This window comes from Octodon degus, unplaced genomic scaffold (assembly GCF_000260255.1).
Source record: "Octodon degus isolate 3935 unplaced genomic scaffold, OctDeg1.0 scaffold00022, whole genome shotgun sequence".
Taxonomy (NCBI): Eukaryota; Metazoa; Chordata; class Mammalia; order Rodentia; family Octodontidae; genus Octodon; species Octodon degus.
In genome coordinates this window covers 15099152-15112036 of record NW_004524598.1, presented here as the reverse complement: position 1 = coordinate 15112036, position 12885 = coordinate 15099152, and the positions used below count along the sequence as shown (strand labels likewise).

The following is a 12885-nucleotide window of genomic DNA, read 5'->3' as shown; positions in this document are numbered from 1 at the left end:
GGTTGGCCTTGAGCTTACTACGCAGCATAGGCTGGAGTTGTAGTGATCCTCTTGCCTCAGCCCCCTGGGTGCTGAGATTGTAGGCATGCACTACCATGCCCAGCCAGAGCAAGTATTTGTAAAAATATTCCTTAAATCTCCCACTTCTAGAATGTAATTTTCTAATAACAGAGGCATATTTTTCTCTTATCTTTGTATTTGTAATACTTGGAAAGTAACTGGTATACATAGATTCTCAAGACTAATTTTTAAAATAACTAGGCATTTAGCTTTTGAGAACAATAATAAGAAAAATAGGCTAACCTCAGGCCTGATCAGGGTTCACACATGCATGTGAAATCCTACTGGCTGTGTCGGGTGCGCTTTCCACCGTGGCCTACTCACCTTTTGCTTTGTAGCACTGTCAGCCTGGGGCCGTGCTTGGACTAAAGTGAGTTACTGACCTGTGTGTTGTTAAGTGTTTACTCTTCAGTTGACAAGGAAATAAGTAGAAAAATGGAAGAAATACATATTTAAGTAATTCAATTTCATTTATATATAATTTTTTTCTTTTGGTCTTGGGGTGTCTTCATGGTCTGGAGGGATTGAAATAGTACATAAAAATAGTACATCTTATAAAATTGATCTTCTGTGATATTCATGAACTATAGACTGATTGTAGATTTTTAACAAAATACATTTTTTTCTAATCCAGGGCTAAGCCATGAGGTTGAGGAAGATTTTACGGGTAAGTTCCCCAAATTTATCTATATGGGTGTGCTCAAACACACACGCACGCACGCACCCAAAGAAAACTCAGCAGTTGTTTTATCTTTCATAGGTATATTTTCATGTTATAAAATAAAGTGTGATGTTTTCTGTTTTCTATATAAACAAATACATTGATTTGAGAGTATACTCCTTCTGGTTTCTGCTGTTTCTCCTTGTTTCTTTCTCCTCATTCTTTTTTTTTTTTCTTTTCCAAGTTTTATTGATAAACATATAGCAATGAGACAGTTTCAAATCAAATCGAAAGTACAGTTTCAACAAATAATACACTGCATATATTCTTCTTAGTGGTTAATTGCTGTATCTCCTCATTCTTTTCATCTGTCTACTTTCCTTCTTTTCTAAAAATTATGAAAATAAAAATCCTGGCATCCTGTCCACTTTTCTTTCTTCATTTAGGCTCTCCTTCTGACGTGCAGCCTTTAGCTATATTCTAAGCAGACGGTATTTCCTAGGCGTGTTTACGTCAGTGGCTGATGTCAGCTGACCTGACCTATGGTTGCTGCCTGGCTGTGCTGCGGCCCTCACAGCGGGAGGCGGGAGGCGGGAGGCGGGAGGCGGGAGGCGGGAGGCGTGATGGGAAGCCTTGTGAAGTCAAGGACCGAGCTTTGCTCCGGAACTGAATCCACTTGACTAACACATTTTAAAGTTGCTAATTTGTTTCTGGGGTTCTCAAGAGGAACAGATACATTTTGTTTCTAAAACATAAACCATTTAATTCACTAACCAGTTTAGACTATATGAGTATAATAAATAGATTCTTTACATTGATTTAAGTTTTGTGAAAGGAAAAAAAATCAAAAAGGTTTTTAATAAATTATCAAAGATTCACAGATGCTTTATTCATTAATTCCATATTCACTAGAGACTAGTAGTCCTGAAGCTGTTCTTGGATTCTCAAGCTCCATATTTTTCCACTGAATTTTACTTCTAATCCCTCAAATGCCAACTAAGAAATGGTAAAAGGAGAGTAAATTAAATTTTATTTTGTTGGTTTTCCAAGTGGTAATTTGAATATGCCTGGCTCCCACCCCATGATTTTAATTTTGTGTTGATTAGTTGTTATAGCTGTATTTGAGATTATATGAAAACTAGCAAAATGTACGATATTACTTTTTCCCTTAATAACTTATCTTGAACTCAGAATCTAAACAAATTAAATTGAGTTTAACATCATATATGGCATCAATCTTTTGATAATATATGGGCAAGTGTTCATTTTTCCCACCTATAATTGGTTTCATGTAAAAGATCAGGATTATTTGATTGAGAAAGATTGGTTTTAAAACAGAATTTTATAAGTAAGATTATACAACTGTAATTTATCTTCTTTTCAGTGCGAGTTGCTGAGAATGTGGGAAAAATAGAAATTTCCCTTAAGAAAAAGGAAAATACTTCATGGAAATGTCTTGGTGTTCCCCTGGAGAAACATAATTTACTTATTTCAAAGAAAGATACAGGTATGCTGTGCCGTTACCTTCCGTGTTGCATGTCTATTCCTAAAGTTGCATAGTGGCAGAATTCTTTCTGTGTTTGGAAGGATTCTTTGTTACAAGCTTAAAAAATTCTTTTGTTTTCTTCTGGGAAGTTTGAAATGAATTATTGTATTTGTTGTTGTTGTTGCTTGTTTCTTTTTGTTTCGAAGAGATAAAATTTTAGATTCTCCTGTCAGTGTTTAGGTGCAAAAAGCCTTCAGGTGGTGCTACTTTGCGTGAAGAGGCCCACCGTGCCTGGACTGTGGTTCAGTCATTCGCCCATCACACTCCTCTGGGGACTTTTTATTAAAGGTGGACAAACGAGTTTGTGGTTATTCTTCATGCGCACATCTTAAAGACACGTTTTAGTATTTTTCTGCTCAAGCAAGCCAGTTTTCAGTTTACTCCTAGTGTGAAAGTACTCATTTCCTTTTTTAAAAGCTCTTAATCATACTTACGCATGGCATATGTAGTATAAGTACTCTATTTGATAGAGTTCACAAACCTGGTAGGCTTTCATTCTTGTTCCAAATGCTTTGGAACTTCCCATTGAGCTGCTTGCTATCAGGTGGGGTTTTTTTTTTTTATGCTTCATGCTATGTCCTTATCCTTTCTGCCAATGTTTCATTTTTGTTTTCTAGACATTTTTATATTGAATTTTCATAGCCAGACATGTCATTATTTTGTCTTTTTCCCTACCGTTTTTTAAAACCTTTCTTTGCCTGTGAGTTATAGCTCTTTAATTTACTCTTCAATTTAATTTCTGACTCTCTTAATTTTTGTACAGTTATTTTAGTATCTTTTTGTTTTTGTTGTTGTTGTTTAGCTTCTCTTATTTCATTAAGGATTATTGGGATAGGGAGATAGCTCGGTGGTCTAACTAAGCACCTCCCTGGCAAGAACCAAGTTCAATCCCCAATGTCGCATGTGGTGCAGGCTCCGAAAGCAGGCGTGGTGGTGCATGCCTGTAATCTCAGTGGTAGGGAGACTGAGACAGGAGGATCACTAGGAGTCTGAGGTATGAAATGAGACCCTGTACCAAATAAATAAATAAATAAATATTAAAAGAAATAATTTATATTTTTTAAAGCTTCCTTTTCTCAAATGCACTCCATGTGCCCCAGTTTTGTTTGTTGCATTTTACTCTTTCATGTTAGGTGCTTTCTTTGAGGGCATGCTAGTCCTTAATGATCTTAGAGTTCAGCTGGTTGGAAACTCTGCATGTGGCGTGGCTTTTGGCAGTGATAGTTGCTATACAACTGGATTATTTCTTTGGAAACATGTGATTCCAGTACTTTGTCAAACTGCATAGTGAAAAATCTTGCACCCAGCCTTTTGAAAGCTTTGTGGGAAAGAAGGCTGAGATAGCCATAGTTTCCTTTTTTAAATTTAAAAGAGTATATTAGTTTGTTAGGGAATTATAACAAACTGCTGTTGACTGAGTGGCTTACAATGTAAATTTGTTTTCTTTATGGTGCCAGAGTCTACAAGTCCAACATCAAGATGCTAGGAAGATTGGTCTCTTCTGAAGCCTCTGTCCTTGGTCTGCATAAATGGCTGTCTTTCTCAGTGTTTACATGGTCTTCCTCTGTGTCCTCAAAGAACCAGTATTATTGGATTAGGGCACTGTAGTGATTTTATTTAATTACCTTTCAAAGGACCCTATCTCCAAGTACAGTCACATTCTGGGGTACTAGGTATCGTAACTTCAACTTAAGAAGGGGGCTCAGTGTGTAGTACATGTCCCACCCAGTGACTCCACGTCTGTCTTTCTATTGGATGGCACTTGGCAACAATATTCCCCATAGCTTTTTATCATACGTAGGAAACAAGACCAGAGCTGCCTGAGGTGGATGAGGATGATGGGCTAAGTGTTTCTGAAAGGAGGGGCACTATTTTGAGGGCAGGAATGACCATGTGTCTTTCACTGTAATAAATTTTTAGAAACTTAAGCATTTACCGTTTATTTCAATCACATCTCATAGCATTGTTTTACATTCAAATTGAGTGGTACAAAGTTGTGTATTTTTTAAATTTGTATTTATTTATTTATGCAATACAGGGTCTTGCTATGCAGCTTGGACTCGTAGTGATCCTCCTGTCTCAGCCTCCCCAGCTCTGGGATTATAGGTGTGGGCCACTATGCCCGGTTTTGAGGCCTGCATGGCATACTTGGCGGCGGGGCCTGCACAGCATGTGGTACTGGGGATCAAACTCAGGTCCTTGTGCTTGCCAGGCAGGCACTTAGACCGCTGAGCTATCTTCCCATGCCCAGAGTTGCTTGTATTTCATTTGTTACTTAATAAAATGACAGTTTCATGTTATTTGACCTGTACTTTCATCTGGGCTGCTTAGCTGTTGACACTGAGTGCACACGTGGACACAGACGCAGACCCCCTCCGCCCCCACATGCACGATGGAGTACTGCCTGTACTTGTCACTGTGCTTTGCACGCTGTAATCAGTGTGTGAGTCAGGCTTTCTGGAGGGCATGTGCTCCTGTGGACAAGCTGCTTGTCTTCGTACTGAACAGATCTTTTTTGCAGATATGCAAGGAATAGCTTCCCTCTCTCCGCAGCTCTTGTCTGTGCTGCCCCGTCTTTGCTACCTTCAGTAAATGTTCATAGTTAACTGGAAATAAACAGATAGCCATGAACAAAAATCCATGAATGAACAAATGTGTGGATAGCAGAGAAAAGTTTCAGTGAGCTTTGCTTTTTCCTCAGATTGTCTGCTCTTTGAGGCATAAAGTTGTTGCTTCCATGGCAACTGTAAGGTGCTTCAATATCTGCTGTCATATTCAACTCTGAATTTGAAATCTGAAGAAGCATAAAGTAGTTGAAGCAATAATTGAATAAGAAATTCTTTATGATACTAAAAGGTAAACGTTTAGAAACTTTGAACTCAAGGAATTCCAGCACTTCAGTTCACAAAATTGGCTCAATTATTAGTTCTAGAACATGAGGGAAAGGTAATAAGCATGTAAGTGTTCAAATTTAGTGGCAATCTTGCTAAACAGTTTTGTTGTCTTAAAGGCTTTTTTGAATCTCATCCTTGAGAAAGACCTTCCTTTCTTTTAATTTAAGGCTGATCTTTAACGCTCCAAAATCCTGTTTGAAAGAATAATTCTGTTTGTATCAGTGTACTTGGAGTAGTAAAACATCTTACTACACTTTAGGAATATTTTTAACAATGTTAGCTAAAAAGGAATCAGTGGTTTTTTACCAACTAAAAAAATACTGATTTAAAAATCATACTTCAGTCTTTGAGCATTCTGGTTCATCATGTCTTACAGCTTTAATATTTGAAGCTAGGTTGTCAATATATTTGTGTGTGCAAGTGTGGTTTGCTTTGTTTGAGAGGAATAAAACTATACTACTAGAAATAAATGAAAGTATTAATGGAAAGGATGAATAGTTAAAAACAAAATATAGCCCCAATGTGTATCCCATCTACTTGAGAGAGTGAGGCATGATTGCAAGTTCTAGGCCAGCCAGGGCAACTTAGAGAGACTGTCTTAAAATTAAAGAACAAAATAAGAAATCAAAATATTGTTATTGGTATGATCAGATATGCATTATCTAATACTTTTAAAAGTATACAGTACCTGAAACTTTATTCCTTCGGTATAGGAAAGTATGAAGTTGACTTACTTTGTCATTCAAAATGTCATCAACATTTTTAGCTGTATCAAAAATAATGTTCGGTAGCATCTTCCTTGTCACCAAGCTCACAGCCCTGTAAAGTCACTGTCTTAGAAATAGCCAGCCAAAGTGTGCTGACTCTTCCCTGCTAAGTTGCCCTGGCTGGCCTAGAATGTCTTCCCTACTACATAACTGTAGGTTGCATATTTTTTTCTCTGTGTGGATTTGTCTAGGTATTTATAATTTTGAATATATTATTTACTCTTGTATTGGTCAGGATTTTACTTAGAGGAACAGATATAAGGAACAAGATACACAATGTAAAAAGAATTACAAGATTGGCTTACGACAGACAGCCATAGAGTCAGATGGGGGAGTATGCAGAGGGGTCTGCACACCCCAGACTGAAGAATTCAGTCCCAAGGTCTGAAGCTTACTGCTGGACTCTGCGCAAGTCTCTCTTTTATAGAATACTTCTTTTATCTACTTGGCTGTATCACTTTTTTTTTTTTTTTTTCATTTATGTATTTGGTACAGGGTCTCACTACGCGGCTTAGACTCATAGTAATCCTCCTGTTTTCAGCCTGCCCTGTGTTGGGATTATAGGCTTGTGCCACCATGCCCAGACTCAGTCACTGGCTCAGCATGCCCTGGGGGTGGGGCCTGCGTGGCATGGGGGACCAGGGATTGAACTCCTGTCCCTGCACTTGCCAAAGCAGGTGCTTAGCCCTGCTGAGCTATCTCTCTGGCCCGCAAGTCTCTATTTGTCAGCTAATGGGTCTGCGAGGGAAGACTGAAGAGTCTGTGATGGACGCTGAAGAGTTTTCAACGGATGACGAAGGATCCAAGCCAGAGGCTGAAGAGTCTGGGCTGCAAGCCAGGGGATGAAGTTCAAGCTGAATTCGAAGACTGAAGTTTCTCTGAGAAACTACTTCCTCAGCACCTTTGTATGATGTCTTTGTGTTGAGTCACTCTGGGGACTGAACCAGTTGTGCCCCAGGGCAGGACCCCTGGGCTACGAGTCATCCAGCCAAGTTGACACCATGTATCAACCACTACAACTCTATTTGAGTTGTAACCTTCCTGTAGGTTGCATTTTTAAGTGTAATCCCATTAGTTGGAAGTCCTGCATTGACTGGGAAAGTTCTTGTAAGAATCAGTGAGGAAGGTAGATTGTGAATTAGGAGATAATTAAATGTCTGAAAGTAGTAAAAAGTGCTGTATAAAAAATATGATTGATCAGAACTGTGAACCCGGCATGTAGTACAAGCCTATAATTCCAGTACTAAGGAGGCTGGGCCAGGGGGCTTGGATTTTGAGGTCAGCCTGGGCTGCATAAGGGAGATTAAGGCCAGCCTGCATTACATAACTGCATAGGGAGACCCTGTCTCAAAAAAAAAAAACAAGGGAAAACAGAACCATGAGCGTGGGGATATTGAAGAAGCGAGGTCTCTGTGGGGAGTCTTGAATGAGTCAGCTGAATTTTTAGTGACTTCTTGCTGTGTCTTACATCTTCTTGAGCTGCCCTGGGTGAACTTCTCAACTTGTATTTCTAGTATGGAAAATAAGGTGATTAAGGAATTTAAAGCTATTAGGAGCCTGGCACGAGATCTCACCCCTGTGATCCCAGCGCTCTAGAAGACTAAGGAAGGAGAGCCAAACTTGGATTCCTGCCTGGGCAATGTAGCCAAAGCCTGTTGTCAGATTGTTAAATAAATAAGTGAAAAAATGAATGAATGACTGGGATGCAACTCATTGTGAAGGCCTTGGATTCAGTCCCCAGTGCTACAAGCAAGAGGGGGCTGAAGGAGAGAGGAGGAGAGGGAGGAGAAAAGGAAGAGAAGGAAGGGAAGGGGAGAGGGAGGCAGGAGAGAAGTACCCAGAGGAAAGGTAGTGTGGATGCTTAGAGCTATTTTCTCCCATGTTGAAGATTTGCCCTGTTTTCTGTTTTAGCTGTGTGAAATTCTGTTTTTTGAAAGGAAAGTCTAGTTTCTTTTCAACATGAGGAAAAAAATAGATGCCGGTTATCACATCTTCAGTGCTTAGTGCTGCCCTGATTATCACATGATTGTGTGTGTTTTAGTGAAGAAGTCAGCCTTTGGGGACAGAAATATTTTTGTCATATATTTTTGATGTAAAATATTACTTTAGCTGGGTTGGCGGTGTGTTCCTGTAACCCCAGCATTTGGAAAGCTGAGGCAGGAGGAAGATCTCCATGTTTAAGGCTAGCTGGGCTGTAGAATGAGATCTTGCCCAAATTTTAAAAAAAATACTGTTTTCAGTTTCTCATTTTATTCCTTAATTCTGCTTCCTTGGTGGCGTTGAGGCTACAATGGCGAGGGCACCTACTTTGTGCCACTCTTTCTTCACATGCTGCGGTTCCTAGCTATCTGCACTGTCTTGCTCCGCGGTAAAATTTCATTATGCTTATTGGTAACACTTTAGGTAGACATAATGATTGCATTCATCGTAGGGGACTTGTACCTATAGATGATGTAATACAATTCTTTTTTCTCTCTATTCTCCTACCCTCCTTCCACGCCACTCTACTCCCTATTTACAAAAGCTTTGTTTTTGTGTTTTTCTGCTTTTCTCATCCTTTTTCCTTTCCTTCCTTTCCTCTGCCCCCCCCCCCAGTTCCCCTTCCCATTTGGACTTTTCTTCTTATTTCACACTATTTAGTACAAGTTTTGGTCCTTATTTACACATTCAGTTCCTCACACCAGAGAAACAATATGGTATTTACACATGTGTGTCCGAATTATTTCACTTAAGAGGATGGCCTCAACCAGGAGGATCGTTGGGAGTTCAAGACCAGCCTCAGCTGCAAAGTGAGCTCAAGGCCAGCCTGAACTGCATAGCAAGACCCTGTCTCTAAAGGGCAGAAGAATATGGCCTCAAGGTGCATCAATTAGCTGGAAACGTTTCATGCTTACCCTTCATGGCAGAGTACTATGTGGGATTGAGGCCATTTAGTAAGCAAAAGCTGAATATGTGCCATGTGGCCTATTACTTTGTATTAATGTACATATCAATAAAATAACTATGCATTGCTTTCTAGGTTTGTACTACAGAAAGTGCCAGCTAGTCTCTAAGGAGGACGTCACTCATGATACGAAGCTGTTTGGCTTGATGCTGCCGGCAAGCACTCATCTCCAGGTGCCAGTTGGGCAGCACGTTTACCTCAAGGTAACTATCACAGGTAAGGCCATCGCAGGCTTTGGGGGAGCACTGCCCTCCTTTACAAGCAGCTCCAAGCAGTGCCAGTCTGTTTTGGGCACAGTCACCTCATCAGTGCTCGTGGGCAGCTGGATTCAGTGTGAACCAGAGTGTTTGTGGATGCAGTGTCTCCGACATGCAGGAACTTGGCCGTGCCCCATTATCACATGGAATAAGGAAATGGCCCTGGTCAGAGAGAACATTCCACCAGCACCGTAATCTATTACTGGCAAAACCCTACGGAAAGAGGGACAGTACATAATGGTCCTCCAAAGACTACTGCTCAAAACGCATAGTAGTTTCTCTTGCTAGCTACTTATGGTTTCATCACTTATGAAATTGAATTTTTAAATTTCAAAACAAGTGAATGATTATGAATTAGTTCTTACATCTGCCACCAGTATAAGAAGCTCTAAAGATAGAGGGTCAGGGAGATAGCTCAGTAGAATAAGCGCCTGCCTGGGCAAGCACAGGGTCCTGAGTTCAATCCCCAGTACAGCAAAAGAAAAAAAAATTTTGTGTGTGTGTGTGTGTGTGTGTGTGTGTATACACATTCTTGTGTGTTCTTTTACCTTCAGTTTCATCCCAAAATTACCCTACTTATTTATAAGCTTTACCCATCTTCTTGACATCCAATATTTTCTTGGCCTTTTGAAGTTGCAGAAGGTAAATTCTGATGCTAATCATAGTTAAGCCAATTAAGCATAACTGATCAGTAGCTAGGTTTTAGTAGGGATAGTATATTATAATGGTAAGATTTTCTCTTTACTGTCACTAATTCCAGATTACCACTGAAGAGCTGATACCTTCCAGTGTATTTATTGCCAGTGTATTTTAACTTACATATGAATTATATCTATATCTATCTATCTATATATATATATGTATATATATATATATTAAAGGCAGTGTATTAAATATTGGTCTTTAAAATGTGTGGTGACTTGTCTGTGGACGTTGTCTAGCCTAAACTATAGCATGAATTCATATTTTACCTTTTAGAAAATAATGTGTTCTTTGAAGTAGTTAGATTAATATTTTTATTCACTTACCAAAGTCATACATCAGAACATTAAAATATATAAAATGAAAAGTAAAATCCTTCCTTTTCTCTCTGAAAATGATCTCATGACCTCCAGTAACTACTGTTAAATATTTGGTGTATAATTTAAATTATTATGTAAATACCTTCTTATACTCCCTGGGAAATTTTTTATTTTATTTTTGTGTTGGCACTTTACAAAGTTTATTTGCAAATGGAATAGATGAATTTGTTAATGTATGACTTTATGAAGACCATACTTAATAAAATTAGGTTGTCCATATTGTGGTTTAAATACTGATTTGATAAAACTATTTCAGGGTTTGTAAGCTTAAGACAATGCAGATCATATGCTAGTTGATATAGAACATATAGTTAGTATTATATGCTTATTAGGGTTAAAGGTTGATAGCATAAAATGTGTATGTTTCATCTTTAAGAGCTCAAGTTTGTAAAATTTGTCTTTGTTCTTAATTTTTCTAGGTACAGAAATAGTAAAGCCGTACACGCCTGTATCGCATTCCTTACTCTCGGAATTCAGAGAACCAGTTCTTCCCAACAACAAGTACATCTACTTTTTGATCAAAATCTATCCTGCGGGCCTCCTCACCCCAAAACTTGATCACCTTCAGATTGGTTAGTGATTTTGCACTTTGTGAACCTCATTTGTGCTCTAGGTTGAGTCACATGCCCTCTACTTGGCTCCGTTGGGGAGTCTGTTAAATACCTTAAACTCAGCATGTCTCAGAGTCGTCTGCTCATTGTCCTCTGCTGCACGTCCCCCATCATTGTCGTGTGCCCCTAACCTCATCTTGAGACTGGGTCATCCTTGCGTCATCTCATTTTCTCTCTCCCAATTCAGCCAGCCACGGGGTTCTGTGGAGTCAGCCTCCCAGGGAATTTTTACTCATTCTTTCCTATCCCTTTTGCCATCCTCTAAAATTAAGCCATTATCCCCCCGTCATGACCACTAATGTTTGAGTTTTAGCTGATCTTTTTCTCTTCCTAGTCACTTGTGTTTTCTAAGAATTTCTCCATTTTGCCCTGAGAACAGATTTTATCATGTTCCTCCACATCTTTGGAATCCTCTATAGCTCCCTGTTACCTGTACTGATTAAGTCTTCTAATGGCCTACAAAGACGTGATGATTTCTCCAGTTTCATCTCTTGCTGTGCAGAAATACTGCTCCTTAACTAACACAGCTGCAAATGAGCTTTGCTAGTTTGTGGAGTGCATACATCGGTAACCAGGTTTCTGACCCAAGATGCCCATTCACCCTTTGTCTCTCAGGCACCACTTTTTAAAGACTCAAAGGAGATCTCAACTCCCTTGAAACCTCTCTATTAGACTCTGAAACACCCAGTAACTATTTATAGCTCCAGGGGGAAGCACATTTCTTCTTATCAGATTTGAGTTTAAGGGCAGAAAGTATCTTGTATTTGTATTCCACATCTGGCCTAACAATAGGCATACACTAGGCTATCAGGAGATATGAATTCCTGGACAGATTGATTAGTGTCCATCATAATATGAGGCTGAAGAAACTACACTTTGAATAAAAATAAATTCAAGTTCTCAGAGGCAAAAAAAAAAAAAAAAAAAAAGGAGATGTACTTTGAAAGGCTGAATAAATAAAAGAATTATAATGAGATGTGTTAACATTTTAAAAGCCTTTTTCTTGTTTCTAATTGTTTATCCTCTAATAGCATTTCTCTGTGGCCTTTCACTGTTGTTTACCTACTTGCAAAGGTGTTCTAAGGCGCCATCAGCAGTATACTGGGGTAACAGTGAAGGGTATCACTAAAATTTGGAAGCAGAGAAACTAATGCTACTTTCTGAAAGTTAAACTTGGGAAATGTATCCATAGCAGATATTAGTTGTCAGCACTTACAGAAACTAAAATGCTATATATAAATCTGAACTTGAAGTAGTTCAAAATACACACAAATGGAAGGGCTAATCACTTTATGAAGGAAAAACTGACACATGATTATAATATAGTAGGTGAGAACTTAATGATCAGTTTGTAACTTGTTTGTACAGATTTATGGGCAGCAGAGTGGACATTTAGTCTCCAGAGCATAAAATGCAGTGTTACTTCAGCTTTGTGCAGGGACTAGAGACATGTCACAAACACCTGTGTCCCTTGGAGTAGTATATTACATGAGGCCGTATCTTGACCAAGATGAATTCCTCTATAAAATTGTTCATCTTTTGTTTTCATCTTGTGTTCACCTGCAACCTTTATGTTATTAATTTAGTTTTTTATTTATTCTTATAGTGGAGATGAGATCTCTGTCTGGGACACTTAGTGTTTAGGGCACTAGATTTGTGTGCTAAGTTCAGCATACCAGATGCCACTTACAAATCATGCGTTGCCGTTTTTGTCCTGCATACTTTGTCACAGATACTCTTGTGAAGTTGATTGGAATCAGTTATCCTGACTGAATCTAATCAATTTTATGCCCTTGGAAGGATGGAGCTGCAGGTAAAAGTTACCAAGTTATTAATCAATCTGTGAAACTTCTCTGGCATTTTCTAAGGGCATGCTCATCTTATGGTCCCTTTCAAACAGTAACAAGGAGTTTGTTATTTTCCAATACTTAGTTCATCACTTACTGCACAGATTTTACTATCCTTCAGTGGAAAGCAATTCTAATGAACCAGGCATTTTAAAATAAACCAGAATATTTGAAATCATTTAAAAATAAAGACTGTAGGGCCAGCAAGATAGCTCA

At 38.8% G+C, this 12885-nt stretch overlaps 1 protein-coding gene across 2 annotated transcripts in view; it reads left to right on the top strand.

Moving 5' to 3' along the window:
- LOC101568110 (cytochrome b5 reductase 4) overlaps positions 1–12885 on the top strand; it is a 78152-nt gene that overhangs the window by 51690 nt on the left and 13577 nt on the right. For both annotated transcript variants that reach the window (XM_023712026.1, XM_004628251.2), the window contains 4 exons: positions 695–727; positions 2106–2228; positions 8948–9088; positions 10631–10783. In XM_023712026.1, coding sequence (XP_023567794.1) covers positions 695–727; positions 2106–2228; positions 8948–9088; positions 10631–10783 — 450 coding nt within the window. The remainder of the gene's footprint in view (positions 1–694; positions 728–2105; positions 2229–8947; positions 9089–10630; positions 10784–12885) is intronic.